This window comes from Thunnus thynnus, chromosome 12, assembly GCF_963924715.1.
Source record: "Thunnus thynnus chromosome 12, fThuThy2.1, whole genome shotgun sequence".
NCBI classification, from domain to species: Eukaryota; Metazoa; Chordata; class Actinopteri; order Scombriformes; family Scombridae; genus Thunnus; species Thunnus thynnus.
In genome coordinates, this window is record NC_089528.1 from 11,974,224 (window position 1) to 11,994,547 (window position 20,324).

Consider the following 20,324-nt stretch of genomic DNA (forward strand, 5'->3'; position numbering starts at 1 on the left):
GCTGTAATTGTAAATGGAGTGTGGAAATGTGGTTGGTTGTATCTGCAGTTAACATTTTGTTAAATACCTGCAAACTTCTATCAAAGACAGTAAATAGCAGCAAAAATTTAGTAGATTTACATGCATACTTTTCAGAAATTTTCAGTTTCACTGATGAGCCCACTAGACATTTATGAAACACTCTTTTCACCTTTTGGATGAAGTCAGTCGTTAGTTGCAGTGAATTCACAGATGGATTTTACATGGTGGTTTAATTAAGGTATTGATTTTTGGTGCTGTAACCACCAGTCAGTCTGTTACTTCTCTAAACAGCAACGTTAGAACTTCTCCCTACGCTGTCACTTCGCAGTCAGTCACGACATGTGAACGAACCACATTCATACACACTTAAGACAAACAAAACCAGTGTGTGTGAATGTGTACAGTAGACACATCGTGCACATTTATTATACAGTACTACAAATCCTGTTTGTTCTCTGCGTAATATACACGTCCTCTTTCTCAATAAAGCGTATCTGTCTGCCACGTAGCTTCACTGCAACTGTCCTCTGCACAAATATTCTCACAGGAAAAGTCCACCATAACCATCTAGCTTCACACATAATCCTCAGTGCCAGCAGGGAGGCTGTGAGGGAGGACTCAGAGATAAAGTCGTGTTTACATTACGGTCCTCTGTCCTCTTTCTCAGGCAGGAGCCATGTTTATCAGATGTAATACAAAACATTTGTGAGCTAGGGGGGATTTAAAGGGCAGTTGTCCCTTCAATTACATTCCTCTGAAGAGCCGTGCCAAGAAATGTAATTGACTTCTGCTCTTAAACAAGCAAAAATCTCTCCTTACGCCAGACTTTGAGGGGTAATGTATAAGTATGGAAATGTCACACCACTGCTCAGATTACTTCCACCTGTGGACACTGAACCTAAGACCAATCTAAAAAAGCAGTCCACAATGCTGCAGTTTTAAAAGCAGCAAAAGACGACCAGTTAATGTGCCCATAGAGGGGAATCACAGACTGAGAGTAGGGAGCTTTATTTGGGTCACGGTATTGATCCTCTCGGGTACGCCGGTGATGGTGATGGAAGAGCAGACTGTTAGAGCCAGATTCTCCACCACCATTTTATTCTCTGGAGGAATAGCGAGGGGGGGGGGGGAGCAGTAGCAGGGGGAGCAGAGAAGCACGAGATTAACAGCCTTGTCGGTGACCATTTTGGGAATCTATTAATATCTCATATTTAAGAAGTTGACACTTCTAAAGTGAAAGATGTATTTATGTGTATTAAATCATCAGACAACAGTAAATGATTGATGGTGCTTTGATTGTAAATCTTCCTCACTCTCTCTCTCTCTCTACTCTCTTTATTTCTCCTTCTTTCTTTTAGTCGATCCCCCTCCCTCTATCTATTCACATAAAGCAGACCGCAGTGCTGGTAATAAAGTGACATCCAGAGAGCTGATGTAGGCACTCAGACATGTCGGCTAGAGTTCCTTTTGTATATATAAAATATATTCATGCATCAGTGCATCCTCACGTAGGCATTAGAAAAGCTGACAAGATGAACCTGCAGGGGGAGGAAGGATATAAATCTGCAGCTTTTGACATCAGACTCCAAACCCAGACCGTCTCGTGTGCTTTTGGTGCATGATTTAAAGCCCAATTATCTCAGTTAACTGTAGAAGACAACAGTCAGATAACAGTAAGCCTTTCTCCTTAGATGGATACGTTGGGTATGCATGTTTTTACATGTCTGTGAGCAAACTACACATACTATGTTTGTCTGTTAGAAATCTCTGGATGAGTGGTGATGGTTTATTTTGCCCATTTGGATGGTTATTGGCTTCTTTTCTCAACTTGTGGCTGTAAAGGTAACACTTGCTTTTCCTAAAAGAGGACAGATAAGAGGATCAACAGTGAATTTTCGCGAAAGTAGTAGCTTACTGGCTTTTATGCTGCATTCTTTTATCCTTTGATTGAATTTTATGGACCAGAAATTGGTTTTAAGCCATGAAAGCATAACCTGACGCACCAGATGGTTTGTTACACAGAACCATCTGAGAAGTTGTCCTTGGAAGCTGTTTGGGAAAAGGGCAGGCACCTTCAAAAAATACTTGGCAGGTGATTGGATGAACCATCTGTCTATCAGCGTCTCTCACCGTTTTACCTTGCGAGGCAGCTGGATTGACGAGATCACCCAAGAATCCTCATAGGATGCTGATTGGTCCGAACCCCCGGTGGTTTAAGCGCAAGCGCATAATTTGAAACCTGACAAGATGCATTATCACATGATGTTGTGATCTCGCGAATCCAGCTGCCTCACGAAGTAAATGAAAGCAGTCTGTAAGGAACATTTAATTTGATCTTATTTAGCAGCTAGGAACAGTGTAATGCTTATGTTTTTTTTGTTTGCCCCACACTGGCGTAATTCTGAGGATGACGATGTTGGTCAGGCAGTTGGTTGGTCCACCAGTTTGGTCCAGACTGAAATATCTCAACAATTATTGTAAAGACAATTCAAGGTCCTCAAAGAATGAATCTTTCTAGTGCTAACAGGAAGTTGACATTTTTTATTTTAAATGGCATCTCTCAACAACTATGAGATGGATCGCCATGGCATTTGGTTCAGACATTAAATGTTTAATCAGGATGAATTGTAATAAAGTCGGTGAATCCTCAATGTTTCATCTAGCGCCATCATCAGATCAAATTTTTAATTGGTCCAACATTAAAGGGTGTTCCGTTGTGCCATAGACCTCCATTGTTATCCAAATACTATTAAAAACATGTCAATAAGTCAAACCGCTGCACTGGGTGACATGTTCCTTCACCACAAAGATTATGATCACGGTAGTTTGTCTCCGGAGAGCAGTTAGACGTAAGACAGACGTCATGTTCTGTTTGCACTGCTTCACTAGCTTGTTGTGCTACATATCACAACCCCCTTGACTTTAATCTTTATCAATTTTCAATTAAAAGTATCTAACTTTATTATTTCACTGTTGGTTTGGCTCTGTACACGAGATTTGTTGACAATGAGAAAAACATCTAACCATATCCTTTAATTTTATAACCAAATACCTGCAGAACTGATGATACTCCAATCAGCTGTACTTTATGTTTAGTGCTAATTAGCAAATGTTAACAATTGTTTCACAATTACAAATAACTTTGTTTTAATTTTAGACTGAAAATTAAATGCTGATTAATTAGCTCTATCAATTTGAGCCATGTTACTTCTCTCAACTGCTCTCAAACCTTTTACAGTCTGCTGTATGTCCACAGGTCATTGATCCAATTTCCCTCAATACTTACCTGCTGAGGGCCAAGTATAAAATGAAGTGGCAATGACACGGAGCATTATGCAAGTTATGACAGCCAGGAAAGGAATGGAAAAATTCTACAGAGCCGTAGAGATTATTTCTAAATGAACTCTGACAGCAAATACAAGTATGAGCTTTGTTGGGTGTTTGGGAGTGAGGGAGTGTGATTTATGCACGGAGTAATTTAATATGAATTAAGAGCTTTACAAAGATGACAGTTCTGGCGGGTTGCATGTGAGTGAGGTAACTGACATTGAGCTTTAGAAGTGCATTTCTTAGAAACCAAATATTCTCCCCTGTCAGTTTGACCTGAGAGAAGAGGAGGGGAAAAGAGAAGTCTTCATCCGCTTGATTTATCGAAATCTCCTAGTGTGAATGTTGGACACGATTTGATATTTTAGACGCCAAAGTCTGTCAGGCAGCTTTTTGTTTTATTCTTGTTACAGATAAATTTGTGTACATAAACTCAGAGGTCAATTATTATCTAAATTTGCCGGGTCAATGTGGTCTTTATAAATGATTTCTAGCTCTCAGTCACAGTACGTGAATCTACTCATTTGCAGGCATTATTAAGTCATCTCATGCCCTCCACAGAGCATAACTCTGACTGGTCCTGGCAAAGGGGAGAAGACATCACAGCCAAAAGGCATTTTGTCCTAATGAATGTGTCTGAAAGTGTTTCCAAAGCATTTCTTAAATCATCAGCGGCTTTTAATGGTGGTCTGGCCCACAGGGAGCGTCATGGACCTTCATTTATCTCCCTCACAGACAGGAGGAACAGGTCGCTGGTGTTGGGTTGCAGGCCTCACACACGCAGACACACACAAACTTACACTCTACTAATGCGGGATATGATGTTCGGCTTGAACCTGTGTGTTCGTGCAAAGACAAACGAGTTAAGCCGCGGCTGAGTATTTGCAGTGTGACAGGACTGCTCTCCTAAAAAACCCCACAACTTTACTGTCCAGTGATGAGCTTTCCAGACACAGGAATCACTTTTTTTTTGTAGCACATAATTGTGCAATTACGTGCCTGTGTGTGTGTGTGTGTTTGCATGTGTTCTGTGCAAAGGTGTCTGATGGATTGCCAGCTTTTCTCTTGTGATATCCTGAGGAGTATTTGGCATCAGGGTACTGCAAATTTGTATTGAAGCTTTAAGCGAGAAGTACGTTTTGAAACTTTGCCTTGCATTCGAACCTGTAAATTTAGACCACATGTGTGTTTCATTTCCTAAAGTTGTACGATAAACATTGTTCATGTTCCTTGACTCACCTTGTTCCCTTTACTGACCTTGTATTTCATTTAAGGGTTCAGCATTTTACAGTAATGTCATCATCACACATTTAGTTCCTACTCTCTTCCCACCTGATGTCAGAAAAGTGTTTCTATGTGGCCTCTTCTCACTTTAGGGACTGTTACCATTAATACCTCCCGCTGATCATATTACGACTCTTTTATAGACCAGGTTATGAACTTCTCTCTCTCCCCTCTTTCTCTCTTCCTCTCTTCGTGTCTCTTCTCACCTTCGGACCCACCGCTTGCATTTTCTTTTTCCTCTGATTCTTCTCTTCTCACTTCTATGTTTTCTTTGGTGTGCTATACGATCCTGGAGGATAACAGAGACTGGAGTCCTTGGTGTGTGTGTGTGTGTGTGTGTGTGTTTGTGTGAATGTGTGTGTAGGTAGATGAGGACTCTCTTATGACTCACTGTAAATCTCTCCAGGTCTCCAACTCACTCAGGTTTATTAAAATGACCTCTGCTAGTGCTTCACACTTCACGCTGTTGACTTTTACACAGTGTTATAAGAAGTGTCCTTATTTTAAAGGGGTTTTTTCCCCTGTAATGGCATATTTATTTAAGATATAATATACTGTATGTCTGGCCTACTGTGCACTTCCACCTTAAACAATGGTCTACAGTGTAAAGGAGTACAGTATGTACAATATGTAGGATGTCCTTGGCTAACTGTCCACATATTATTCTACAGTTTGTCTTCCTGCCAGTGAGGCTAATTTTTAAAGTTCATTGAGGTAAAAGCAAACAGCAGTATTTGAACCAAAAGAATGCGTGTACAGTGGAAGATTGGTTATGCAAGCTTAATTTCATACAACAGGGACAAAAATGCAAGAATTTCTCAACAAATTTGACTGCTTGTAATTGTTGGGGTTTTTTTTTGCAACTGATAAGAGCTTATGCAACTAAAAACCAAACTGTAGATTTTTAGGAGTGTGAGAAAAACTCAACTTTCTTATTTAAAATGGACAAATCGCTTTTTTCTCTTGCTCTCTGCTGGAGGGAGATACACAGCACAACTGCAGCTGATACAATTGTCTCCCTGGTCATGATATTGCACCACACTACTGCTTATACTGTATCAATCGATCGATGATTGGGAGAGAGAGAGAGAGAGACTGTTCTCAGCAGCCACTTCATACTTCAAAGTGCATCAGAGGTCAGCGCACGCTCCACGTCCACCAGTGCAGGCGTTGTGACGGCGTTGTGTTGTTTTCCAAAGGAAAAGTCTGAAGTAAGAGGGTTGGGCTCTGAGACGGTGATTACGGCCGCCAGAGAGGGGGACGCTGAGACACTGAGAGTACAGCTCACATATAATAATGATTGCACACACACACACACACACGTACACTCGCTAGTTTTGTCTTTCTTTTTCTGTCTGTCTCTTTCTTTTGGCTGTTCTGAGTTCATAGTAAAATAAACTGTTCTGACTTAATCACAGTGGACTGACTGTATTATACACTCAAGTGCAGTAAGACAGTGACCACACACGTACACACTTGTTTAATTTATAGACCAGCTGCTGCTTTTGAAACAAGTCCGTTAGGTGACTGTCAGTATGAGTGTGTGTCTGTGTCTGTGTGCGCACTAATCTATTTTTGAAAAACAAATATTGCCTGACAAAAATAATTGTTTCTTCTTTTGTTCAGTTATTTTTTTTCAATAATCGATGCAAATATTCACAGAATCATTGTGTTAGTTAAAATAACCAGCTATTACTTAATCAAATTTCCATCCTGTCAGAGGGCAAACACTTCCTGTCCACAAACAAACAGAAACAAAAAGAAACAATGACATCTTTTTCACATCACTGGCTCCATACAAAGTTGTCCCATTATACCGTAAGCCTCATAATTCTGTTCAGCACTGACTTGTTTTATAAAAAGGTCACTGAAGTCATTATGTGTTCCTGCCTTTCTGTTGTGTCAACTACTGTAACACTGGCTCAGATTCTTTTAAAAACATTATTCGCTGCCTGATTCTGAACAATGGACATATATACATTTATGTTGCAGTTGCATAATGTCTAAACTTAGCTGTTATTTGAAAAGGTTGACGTATTTGCTCTGTTTTTGTTTCATACATGTTTTCTGAAATCACAGCAACTAAACTTTTAAATTCATTGTTTCATTGTTGAATGTATTGAGGAGGATATACGTATGTGTATATGTAGTGTGTTTCCTTCTTGTTTTTTAACAAGGGGGGATTAGTCAGTAACAGAGACAAGAGTGCAAACAGGGAAGGCAGGGAGCCACATTTAATGTTTTCTTGCAGGCTGCCACCCATGCATGAGTCGTACCACTGAAATTATATATCTATATATATATACACATATATATATATATATATATATATATATATATAGTAAGTATAGTAAGTAATCAGAGTTCATATTGCATAGTAAAAGTATTCCAAAGATACAACAGTCAAAGACAACCTGTCAGCTGTGCAGCTGTTTGACATCCAACCAAGACTTCATTACAGCTCACCAGCACGTAAGGGGCATAAAGACGGGGTACAGTAAGAAGACTATGGTGAGCTCATGTAGGTATAAACACATAAAAACACACTGGCCTCCATCAAGTTGCAGAGTGTGCAAATATTTTGATGTCACAGGAAAAGAGAGGAAAGGCAAGACAAACAAACAGGGTGGTTTTCCCTCTGTGTGAGGGGCCACAGGAACATTAGAGCAAAAACAACCAAACTACTTTGATCCCACAACGCACACTGCTGACTATTGCATTAAAGTAAACTGGTTAACATAAAAAAAATTTTAAATTTGGCCATATTTAACACCTCTGTAGGTCATCCTCGGTTCACTTTGTTCTGTGTCTTGAGCGTGTTCACTCTCAGCTGAACTCTGTGGTCTCATTAAGCCATTACTAATCCCTGTTTTCTCCAGAACATCTTTAATGTGTCATGCAGCGCAGATATATACAGCCTAGATTACAATGCTTAAACACAGCAGCATGAAAAAAAAAACACTTCTTTGCAGCTCCTCCTTCACTTCTTACTGCTATCAACATGCTCATTGTCACACAATGGTGAATAAGTGCAAATTATTTCAAATTATCGTAGGAAATACAATACTCTCGAGCGTCACAGAATGAGATCCACATTACGTCTAATAAGTGCTCCCTGCCTTCTTTAAATGTCTTTTGAATAAATGGCTGAGCCGGTCCTGCGAGTCTGCTCTGGTGTAACTAATTCTACCTCTGGCTGTGCCACAGCAAAGGCCTGGGAATGATGAATGAAGGTTCAGATGACAGCTTGCCCTGGTTTACAGGCCTATCTCCTCTCTCTCTCTCTCGCTCTGCCCCGTAGCTCCTGTATTTTAATGCTCCCCAGATGGGATTGACGTTGCCGTGACAGGCGGTGACGCAGGCGGGGTGTCGAGTATCAGGGCCACTGACAGGTTACCATCAATCACACTTCTTACCAGTCAGCCACTTAAATAACAAACGCCGTAACACACCTCTCTCTTTAGACTTTTTTTTTTTGTAAAAGGCTTTATGATGCTCAGGAATGCTGGCTCCAGTTTGGTCTTTAGATTAGAGAAGGTTAATCAGGTGTGTGCACCTCTGTCCGTGTGCATGCACAGGTGCCTTTGAGGCAGATTTGTGCAAATGCGGAGGCCAAATTAGGATGAATCTATTTAACCATATTGATCCCGATGAAGGTCTGCTGCATGTGTTTCAGCTTGTTTGTTATCTTTTATATTAGATTCATTCACCTTCTCTGCACATGGAAGCATTTTTAATCTTTCTCACTGATAGAGCCCGGCGATAATTAAATATTATCGTCTATCAACTGTCAGTGAAATTGTATTTGGATGATAAGGTATTGTATCAAATATTGTACTTAGACAGTTGTCTTAGAAAGTTCTGTCGTTCAAATTATTATTGATCCTGAGCAAATTGTGATTGAAAACTAACAAAATTAGTTTTGCTTTACACATGTGAACAGATTTTTTTTTCTGATGTAATGCAGTGCAATAGAATACAATGGCATCTTGTGTTTGTCATATCATATGACAGTTGTCACACTGAGATAAATTTCGATACCAGAAAAATATTCCTACTAATATTGTGATATAAATGTCATCCCAATCATCCAGTCATGCTCACTGATACACTGCTTATTTATTAGGGCTGCAAAGCAGCTATTCTTTTCATTATAGATTAATCTGCTGAATATTTGGTCGATTTATAGATATTTTTTTTGCTTCTTTGTTTTTAATAAAAGGTCAGAAAATAGTGACAAATGTCCATCACAAGTTTCCATAGCCCAAGTGGACATCTTCAAAATATTTAATTTGTCCGAACACAGTTCTAAACCAAAAGACATCATATCATATAAGACAAATAAAAGCAGGAAATCTTTATATTTAAGAAGCTGGAACCAGAATTTTTTTTCTGTAAAAATGACATAAACGGTTAATAAATTATCTGTTCATGTAGATCATTTTTTTACTAATAGATTATTCGACTAATTGTTTCATCTCTACAGTTTATTTCCATTTATCCAGATCAGGCAGCTCCTGCAGTCTTAACAGAGCCCAGTAGAGGGACCCTGTACTCAGAGTAATTGTATAGATTCATTTCAGTTCTCAAGACAGCGCCTACCACACATCAGCCATCACTCACCAACAAGTTTATCTAGTGTATTATTAAACAACACCCTCCCACTCAACAGGGTAATTTTAAAGAATATCCATTCTGTTGTTTTTATTTTTGTCGCTTGTGGCTGAGGCTGAGAAAAAGGGAGAGAGGGAGGGTGTCAGGGAAGGAGAGAAGAGGTGGGTGGGTGGACTGGTGCGACTGGTTGGCATGTGAAAGACACAAAGACAATGGAGTCGTATTTGAAGACCAGCCACTGTGCTTCTGTGGGAGCTTCCTGTCCAGACGACATGCACGCTAAGCCTGAACGCTGACCTTTGACCCCTTAAAAACACAAAATGCTTCGGTTGACATATTTAGTGTACATTTTGTAAACTGTGTGCTTAAAGACAATGGAGGTGTGCAAAACACAATGGAAGATCATGGTTTCACATTAGGAGCATGTTCACTCCGTCACTGCTCCCTGCATCAGAAAATACACTGTTTTTTCAGTATGAATTTAATATGTACAATAGTACAATATGAATTTCACAACTAGAGAAAAATTGGTCCATATTAAAACCGTTAATTTTAATAAGAATGGTCTGTTTTATTTTACAATTTAGCTGCTGTTTTGATGTTAAACTGGTTTAATGGAAAAGGAAATATAATGCAATCCAGCACACCAACAACAATACAAACGCCTTAAAACTGAATCAACACTCTGATACTGAACATTTTCACCTCCACATAGTTTATTTGGAAACCCCACTGGTTGTTACCTTGGCAACAACTACTCTCGTTGTTCATACTACTGTGTATATTGACGCCTTTATCCTTAAATCATATAAACCAAAAGGGAGATCATTTTGACTGTACTCCTGGGAATCATGTGAGGCATACATATTGATGTGTACAATAGTATTTTGTCTGTGCGCGTGTAAGTAAAACAAATAAATAGTCTAGTGTTATGAGTAAGTCGGGACTCTGTGCTGAACTCACAACAGCTGAGTGAGAGAGAAAGCGGAGAAAACTGGAAGTGAAACAGCAGCGAGGGAAAGACGTGGGCGATATTTTGATCTGTGATCTAATTTTAGCCCGGCATCGGCTTCAAATAGAAACCTCTCCATAAATATTCATGAATGGAGGGAAGAATCCGCTGCTCTGTGATGCAGAGGGAGCAGAGAGGGGAGGGTTAGGACTCTGTATTCTACCTGAAACCCTATTTTTAGCTGCATCGCTGCCTCTCTCGGTCTATTCCCCATGCACGGGGGAAGCTAAATTTAGCTGCATAGAGACAGAAGCGTGGCGCAGAAACAAAAATAGAAACGAGTTTGTGGTCAGAGTATGCAGGAACAGCCAGGGGTGCAGCATCATTAGGGAAGACAGAACGAGATAGATGGAGAAAACAGGAAAAGATAAAGAGTGGTGAATCTCTGAGCTACATGTGTACTCGTAGTAACCGTGCGGGCATGATATGAGTGCTGACAGATCAAAACTACACACATTACGGGTGTTGTTACAAGGTTGCGCGTTGCACCGCTGTGGCACATAAATACACCACTGACACATGTTAGACAGGTTGAATCCTTCCTGTCAAAATGATTATTAATCCTGTGATGTTCACACACACACACACACACACACACACACGCTTTCAAAATCCACACTTGCATCCTACAAACTCAAACCAAACTGGCACAGTCGAGACCAAAAGTCCCTCACTTACGTGTCTCAGAACAGGCTGTTCTCTCTTCCTCTTTGAAATTTTATTTACTCTCCCTCTCTCTTTGCCCTATTTTACCTCAGCCTTGCTCTCTTTCCTCACCCCACCACCCCGCTGTCTCTCCCCTCCCTCTGACTCCTCTCCTTGGCTATGTATAGTGCAGTCAGTGTGTCTGAATCTGTCACACGAATGGAGGAACGGGGGCTTCTGTTCAGCTGCTGTTACGTAATAGCCAGTAACACACCAACGTCTTGTCCTCATGCAGCATCCTAGGAGGGCAGCAGGGAGAAAGGAGTGGAAAGAGGAGTGAATGTGATGTTTGCATGCTGCAGTTGTTGTTACTATATAGTTGTTACTATGGAGTGCTGTAGAAATCAGCCTGTATTTTGTTGTAGTATTCAATTTTGGCTCTTAGGATGGCTGGTCAGTCGTCCACCTGACTGAAATATTTTGATAACTACTGAATGAATTGCTGTTAAATACATTTTTCTACAGACATTCATGGTCCCCAGAGGATAAATCCTAATGACTTTGGGGATCCCTTGACTTTTCCTCCTGCATCACCACGAGGCTGGTTTTTAGGGAAATGTCTTGGGTTAGACATTCATGTCCGCTTCAGGATGAATTTTAATAACTTTGCTGCTCTCTTAACTTTTCATCTAGTGCCATCATCAGGTCAGTTTTAAAAATGTGTCCAATACTTCCATTACAAAACTAATCTCCATCTTCCTCAGCTGTACTGTGTGTTTAGTGCTATTTAGCTAATATTAGCATGCTAACGCGCTAAACGAACATTACACCTCATAGCATTGTCATTGTGATCATGTTAGCATGCTGACGTTCGCATTTACCTTAAAGCACTAATGTGTCTCCATTCCTTTAAGTGTCCCAGTAAGCCATGTAGTAATACCAGTAATACCAGAGCCCTGGAACTGGCTTACCTAAATGCAACACAGTCATCATCGATGTTATTAATCCCACTTGTGCTTTTCCTGCTGTGACAAGTCAAATTGTCTGCTGTGAAAAGGATCTATTGATTGGTTTACAGTAATCTGAGTTCAATTAAAACGTGCTCTCATGGTAACACACAGGTGTAATTGATAGCATTAACAATGGCAGCATTACAGTTGTGCCAGTTACATGGCACAACTGTTAATGTTATTAATTACACCTACGCTCAAGTCAAAACATCTGCCTTAGAAAAAGGTCTATTCTGTTGAACAGCGTTGATCAAATAAAATCACAGTTGGCTTGTAATGTAACCTATGAAACTCACACAGCTGCATGTGTATTTAGAGCTGCGTTGTTCAGTACTTTGTGATGTAGCCTACTAGTGACTTTAATGATGTTTTGGTATTGTGTTACATTATTTCCCACACTTATCATCAACAGACATTTCCATCTTAACACTCGTGTTCTCAGTTCCAGTTTGTGTTTGCCTTGGGTTTCAAATATTTTTTATATTTGTCTATCAATTCCCCTGCAGTATTTATTTGAGAAAAGATTGAGTGTATTTCTTTGCATACGCCCGTCCAAAATCCTCCACGTTCTGCTAATGGTTGTTTTGCTAAAGCCTGGGTTTCTTTTCTGGAGATCCTCAGACTGTTTAGAAAAGGAGACGTGTTGCCAAACTGAGCTACAGGCTGACAGAGTCTCTCCAGGTTCACATGTCGGCAGAGTGGCTGTGGGAAAATAGAGATGTGGATCAAGGCAGAAACGTGCCCAGACTGTGAAGAGGGGCCATCGCCGTGCCTTTATTTGGTGTTTTTCTCCATAGTCAGATCATGTTTGATCAGGAGGAACTCCTCCTCACCTGAACGCCGGGCTATTTTTAGACTTACACTCACATGACCCCACGTCAATACTCTGATGCTAATTTTATACCTGCTGTTCACTCTCAGTCCTTCACCACGCACTCATGCAGACCTCCTCTGGATGTTCACACACCTGCATGACACTAGCCACACAGGCTTCACACCTTTAATGAAGCACACATCATGTCGTCCATGTTGTAACTGTTTTTTTTTTCCAGGCTGATCAGTATGTGATTGTTTATTTCAAGAGCGTGCAGACAGGTTGGCTTCCCTTGATTTGCTTAAAATCTTCGGAGGAAACAGAAGAGAGAGAGATATTTTCTGTCATCTACTCTTTGTTTTTTAGCATCAATGGTAGATTTGATTTAAATAGCTCTGTGCGTCATTTATGATCAGCTCAGCTGCAGCAGGAAGATCATTCACATGCAGCCAGCAGAATCAGAAGTGATTTATTGTCTGTGGCTCTCAACACTTCCTCATTGTGTTTTCAGTCTACTTTTGTTGTTTTTTCATATCACCATTGTTGTACAGATTTAAATGCAGTGCTGATTTTAGTCTACTATATCAGTGTGATAACTTGCATTCCCACATGTTTCACACTATCATATCCTTGTGGTGACCCTCTTAAATTATTCATTTTTAGCTCTTATTGTGGTCTTTACTGGTTTATAATGGTAACACTTCCTTCTAAATCAGTTTTTTCCCTGTTTGAGAGATAAACAGCTCAGTTTCTACACAGTGATGAAAGCTTGTGATATTTTTAAATCCAGACTATTGTATGTTCCTTGTTCGTTTTCTCCCTCTCATTGTCCACTGAAGTCGAAACTGGGATCTCTACACTGCTTTGTCTACCTTTTCAAGAGAGCTGCTTCACATGTTAGTCGGACAGTCGACGGCCACATAACGTTTTCATCACCAGATTAAATCTGTAGTCTTATCAACCCTTATTGATCCATTCATTGTCATGCAACTACATGCATAGGAGGAATTGAAACTGATTTGTGGGAAAGGACACCGCAGTCGCAGCTCAAACTGTAACATCCAGTCAGTCTGTGTATATCTTATAACATTGTTGACAGTTGTTAAAAGGTGATGTGCTGTGTTTGTTACGTCCAGAAACAGATTCATACAGGAAAACATGCTTCCTGTTGCATGCATGCACAGACGCTCTACAGGAGATTTGTTCAAACTAGTAGTAGGAATGTCTTGGATGGATGGATGGATGTTTCTTTTCCTTTCCTTCCGTGCTGTAGCATCTACAAGCTTTTTTAACACATTTTTTATATACTCTCTCTCTTTATCTCTTCCTCTTTCTCCACAGTTTTGATGTAGAGAATGGATTGTCGGTGGGGCGCAGTCCCCTGGACCCCCAGGCCAGCCCTGGCTCTGGTGTGGTCATACAGGCCAACTTTCCTCACAGCCAGCGGAGGGAATCCTTCCTTTACCGCTCGGACTCTGACTTTGACCTGTCACCCAAAGGTCCTTCCAGAAACTCCTCCACTGCCAGTGACTTGTAAGTTCATCTCCAACTCATCCGTCCACACTGTCGATGTACTGTATTTCTTTGTGAACGTGAGTCGCTCTCATACATAATGTATGATGTTTTATGTTGTAAACAATAAGTATTTTCCTCAATTTATTTAGGATTATGACAAGCTCTCAGAGTTGCCTCTAAATAGTTCTTGCCTCATACATGCTTTATTTTTATGTTGTGTGCTTGTCTTTCCACAACTTCCAAAAAAGAAATCAGATCTGAGGTCAGACTCTGCAGCCTTAAAATTCCTACTGAAATCATATTCCATTGCCTGATGAAACCCCTGTGATGCGCCAATGAATTTAAAAATTAATCTCACTATGCAGAGGTAAAGGCTTACAGCCTCAATATCAACAGTGCTGCATGTAGTGTGCTTCAGGTCATATACAAAATGAATGAGTGTACTGTATAGATGCAGCCTATACTCAAGTAGCATAAGACATCTCAGAAAGGTGAGATTTAAAGTTCATAATGCTTGGATATGAGTGAAAGACTACATACATGTTTGTTGTCTTTTAAACACCTTTTAAGAAAGGAAAAAATAAGTGTCTGTTTATGTTTTTCCCTTCTTGTCTGTTTTCCTTGTACTGAGAAGTTGCCACATTGGACGATTCATATATATGTATGTGTATATTGGTTTGAGGGTGAGCTCCCTTACAAGCTGCAGCAAACAGTTGTGGTCTCAACTTCATTTGAAAATTTGAAAGCAGTCTTTAAGGCATTTTCTTTGGATTGCCAGAGAGACCTCTGAAACCAGAGGACCTCACTGTTTAGTTGTCTTGCTTTCTCTTTCATGGCTATGTATTTCTATGTTTCAAATCTGCTTAGTTGTCTACCTGAAGCAAATTTTAGTGCATTACTTGTCCCCTTGTTTCAATTTTACTAGCTAAAAGGCAGCATTAAAACATGCAGTGCATTGCGTGTGTCTTAATCTACAGTCTTGAAAAGCCCAACATCGCAACAAACAGCTGTATTTCCTGTTTTTTCCCTAAATGTTTGCACGTCAAGTCTGCTCCACTGGGATTGCAAACAATTGGAAAGAAGGGGCTATTTTTTTTGTCTGTTGTTTAAATTTTTTTCGCTCTTTGTGTTTCCAATATGTCCCTAAACCAGTCCCCCACTTCATAATATAATGTCTAAACACCTTTAAGTTTGTAAAGTAAGCAGTCACAGGTCTCCTCATCGACTCTCGCCTATCTGTTTTTGAAGGGAAGAAAGCTTGAAGCACTGGGAAGTCAACTGGTTGTCATCTCGGTGAGACGAACATGATCCAATAAAAATAAGATAAAAACACTGACTCTGTTCCCCGAAGCCCTCTCCTGCATTCCCTGTAGATGGCTTCATTGCCATTTCCCACTTCCCTTCCTGACAAACGTGACTAAATATCACTTCACCTGTGACCCCCGTTAGACCCCCCCCCCCCCAAAACACCCAGTTCTGTTCTGTTTGTTTCTGCATGTGACGCTTAATACTGTAAGAGACAACCAAGTATAATAACTCACGTTGTGTTTTTATTTACTTGTGAGTATTTATCAGTTCATTTTACCCACCCCATCACCCACCCCAATTTGTTTCCTCACCAGCCTACGCAGTGCATGCCTTATTTGTTTTTGATGTAGCTGCATATTTAAAGAGTGATGACAAACGGAGCGCTAAACAAGGATGTCTGACAAATAATTATGAGAACTTATTAGCTGCCTGGTTAATCAGAGATTGTCCAACACCATATTTGTGATGAACTGCAAATGGAACCTCAGACTAAGGCGCTTTTTATTTTGTCTTAGTAAACATGTTGAGCCTTTTTTAACCAGCAGATAATTATAAATAGATCATTCTAAAAGATTGTGATTAAAATGTCAGATCTTGTACAGCTGATTGGTCCTGTAGTCAGTTTTATTTGTGTTTTATTGAGTGCAAAATTGAGCCATTTTCCTCTGTGTATTCTGTTCTGAATTGCAGACACACAGAAGACATGATAGTCACCCCATTTGCACAGGTGAGTCCTCTGCGTCCATTCTAGAAAAAACTTGTTTATTTTGTGTGCTATTCCAAAATATTTGCCAGATGGTCAAATAAAAAAGAAAAATCAGGTCTTTAAAAACTATAATAAACTCCAGATGGTATGAGACCGGGCTTAACTGCCTCACCGGAACAGCCCTTTAGCATTAAGTTGGCCCTGCGACAGGAGCAGGCATCCCACTGGCGATGCATGGCTCTTGCGTGGTATGTGCGTCACACTTGTGCTCACTTTACACAGAGAAAGAAGCAGTGAATCCAATACTGCTGGATCATGCTGTTTAAATGCGCATTCCGGCTGATAAGGCTCCTGCATGGGTCCGTTTTGGACACCGAATAGTCAGTGGACTCGCTCTGTGTGCTGAGTCAGTGTTTGGCTACAGATGGAGTGACAGACATGACGTAGAGGGGTGTCAGTGATGCCATCAAAACATCAAACAGGGACAGGGGAATGCCTCTGCGTGGCGCTTCGCCTAGGAGGATGAAAGCCACAGTGTCTGGTTTCAAAGGCGTGTCAGATTCATGTGAAGGAGCACTTGATTTAGTTCAAGGTGAATAAAGTGTAAGATATGTGCAAGCATGTAAGGCTGTTACTGAAGTGACATCTGTCGTTTTATTACATCAGAAATGTTATGTCCACCTCATTTGATGAACACATTTTGTATCATTCATCTTATAGGTCCTTGCCAGCCTGAGGACTGTCCGAAATAACTTTGCCGTCATAACTGGCCAGCAAGATCGCACAGCCAGCAAGTAGGTTGTTAGAAAATGTCCTTGGCTGCTCAGTGAATCTTTTAGTGACATCAAAATATAATAATGATATGATTATATTAGGATCTTCACTTGCTCTCACTTTGAATTTTCATGGTCTCTGTCTACAGGACGCGATCCTCAGGCAGCAACCCACCGTCCATGTGCAAGACCAGCCTCGCAGGTTGGTACCGATATATTAGAATGGGCTATTTGCTAATAAATATCCCATAATCAATATTCACCCTGGTCAGAAAGACAGAGAGGCAGAGAGGTTTTTTACGTGATTAAATTTGTAAAATGTGAAATCTGGGTTACTGGTAACACGTCACAGTAAATAATTTGATGATGAATGTCTTTCAAAAATATTGTACATGAAATTTCTATGTGTGCAGTATGTGAACGCTCTTGTCAGAGTTCAGTCCATCTCATAATGTCTTCCTGTGTTCATCTGGTACAGAGGAGCCTCACCAGCAGCTGGCCATAGAGACTCTGGATGAGCTGGATTGGTGTCTAGAACAACTGGAGACGCTGAAAACTCGACACTCTGTCAGCGAGATGGCTTCCAACAAGGTACTCTACCAGTATAACACACAACGCTAACACATTACCCACAGCCTGATGAGCAGAGTAGTTAGATACTCCAGTAAGGCACAGAGTGATTTATCCTGAAAACCACATCTGTCACAGGATAAAAGGTAGATACACCGTTCAGGTTAACATACAGCCAGGCTCAGCGCAGAACATTCACATGATCTGTACTGTGATTCACCTCCCTGAAGGATTTTATTAGTCATGTGTGTCTTGTTGCCATTTTTAAGGTAGTCAGCCAGGTTGAACCCAGCAAATTTTAAGAATACACATAACAATGAAAAGTAATATAAAGCTATTTTGAATCTCATAACACTAAAAACAAACAAGTTAAACATTATAAAAACAAATGCAGAATTTAACCAAAGTTTAATTTTACCCCCTGAATGTTAAAATATTTTTATAAATATCAAGGAATTGTTTCCACCACTGTTGCCACAGCAACAACTGCTTCAGATGATGCCGCAATGGCCAAAATTCAAAATTCGAGTTAAGTTAATTGAATTGTTTGCTTCTCTTTTGAACTGAATTTCATCATTATATTTTTTATTAGAACAGATATTAAATGCAATGCATAAGACATGTTAATAATTTTCATCATTAATGGATGGTAATCTTTGGCCGTGCACAGCTGTTTCCCGCTCAAATTAGAACGGGCTCCAAGTACAACAGTCAACCAGGGGATTGTGTGTGATGTACTGTAAGTGCAGTTAGCCTTCACTGATCCCTAAACAAAACTGAAAGCTCAGTAATACAGAGAATCCATCAGCGTCCATGAAAATATGAATAGAATCTCCCATCCGTCAGCGGATGGGAGAGGGGCTTACTCCATGAATGAGCGGGATGGCTTCATGCATGCAAATAGAGACTAGACACACAGACACACCCTTCCCCCCACTCATGTGCAGAAAAATGTGAATGAGGTAGTGGGAACTAAGGATGAAACGGTTACCCCCCCCCCCCACCACCAACCATCCATCCTTCCTCCATGTATCCCTCTCCTCTCCTCCCCCACCTCCTCCTTCTCTCAGACTGGAGCCCAGCACTCGTGTGATTCCACGATTAGACCGCCCACACAACATACACGTGCTCTTCATGCTAACACACACATACATGTCACACGTATATACTCTTCTTCTACATCACATACATTGGCCGCGTCACATACATTGCCTGCCTAGATACATATACCATTGCACACGCTCACGTGGCGGCGGCCAGAGAGTTTCGTGGGAGGCAAACACCCCCCCCCCCCTCATTGCTGCAGATCAGTCAATGAGCAGCTTCAGTCAATGGGGAAGAATTATCCATGCTGGCACTTGGGAACAAAGGCCAGAGCGAACATTGTTTCTGCATCACTGATGACCTTATAGAACGGTTTCGTTTAAAGTAGATCTCTAATGACCCCTGAAAATGTCTTTAAGGGAGAGTGAGACCTCTGTGGAAATGCTCGTTTAACCCTCTTTGGGACATTTTTCACCAGCTGTTAACAGTCACCGTCACTGATTTGGTGCTAAATTTTAAATCAAGTAAAATGTGACTTTGTGGTCCAGATTGTCATGGTTAAAGTGTATTCCACAAATAAAATGTTGACCAAATTTATGAGGATTAACTTTGAGCCACAGTGTATTTTTTGTCCCCAAATTGTGAGACTGTAATGTGCCATTGAAGTATTCTTTCATTTAGATTGTAACTTTTAATTCTCAGTATTCTGAGGCAGCCTGCTCTGAGCGTATATCTATGTCAACATATTTTCCATTATTTCTGTTCATGATCATCATAATGGTCACTGTTCCCACAAAATTGTGGTACATGGTGTACTGTTTTTATTTTTGGCTACATGAATGAAACCTCCCCTCATCCATTCAAAGCTTTTCCCTCATATCTTCTTCAAACTTGGTGCACATGGTGCATATCACAACCTCCGCCTCCAACACACTCAGCCCTGCCTATTTTCTACGTCTCCTGGCCAATGAGGGACCTCCGTCTCCCCCAGCCTCTGCTGCAGCAGGCGCTCGATTGGCCGCTATTCTTAGGCATTTTTGGAGGGAGGCGTGGATTAGAGTACCTCATTCTCCTTCTGTTTACACACATTCGGGAGCAGGCAGTAACAGAGTGAATGAGGGAGAGTCGGGGGGAGCGAGGGAGTGTGGCTTCTCTGCCTTGCATCCTCGCATCCCGCAGCTATGCTTCCACTCTCTTGTTCTTCCGTGGACCTCTAAACTGTTTTTTTTTCCCCCGACTGTTCAGCTCATACCGATCAAAGCCTCCGCAGCACTGACCAGCGGACTGTCTGCTTGTAGTGGATTTTGCTCAGGCAAGCAGTATAGGAGCACAAAGTGTCCCTGCTGTCTGTTTCTCTGTGAAACAGGCGTCTGTCAGAGGACCAACAGAAAGCCCAGCTCTCTCTTCTCTCTCTCAGTTTTATTTTTGCTCCCATGCTCGATTTCGCGCTGAAATGCCAGAAGTGAGTTATATCATCTCTGTGTCGTGGATGTTCATTCAGGTAAGGAAAGACTGGGGATGAACTGAACTGGGTGGGAGGGGGAGAGACTTCTCGAGGCTCACATGTTGCTCGCTTTGTGAATGAGTGCCAAGAAATGAACAGCTGCTGGTGGAGATGAGAGAGAGGACTTTCTCTGAGACATCTTCACGTTAGATTTGTAGATGTTGTTCGGCATACTTA

The 20,324-nt window shown here is 40.9% G+C and overlaps 1 protein-coding gene across 6 annotated transcripts in view; it reads left to right on the forward strand.

Moving 5' to 3' along the window:
* pde4ca (phosphodiesterase 4C, cAMP-specific a) overlaps positions 1–20,324 on the forward strand; it is a 45,047-nt gene that overhangs the window by 18,092 nt on the left and 6,631 nt on the right. For 4 of the 6 annotated variants that reach the window (XM_067605502.1, XM_067605506.1, XM_067605504.1 and 1 more), the window contains exons 2-7: positions 14,069–14,260; positions 15,491–15,535; positions 16,241–16,277; positions 16,977–17,050; positions 17,179–17,231; positions 17,508–17,620. In XM_067605502.1, the coding sequence (XP_067461603.1) occupies positions 14,069–14,260; positions 15,491–15,535; positions 16,241–16,277; positions 16,977–17,050; positions 17,179–17,231; positions 17,508–17,620 (514 nt within the window). The other 2 variants (XM_067605503.1, XM_067605507.1) reach the window with 2 other exon arrangements.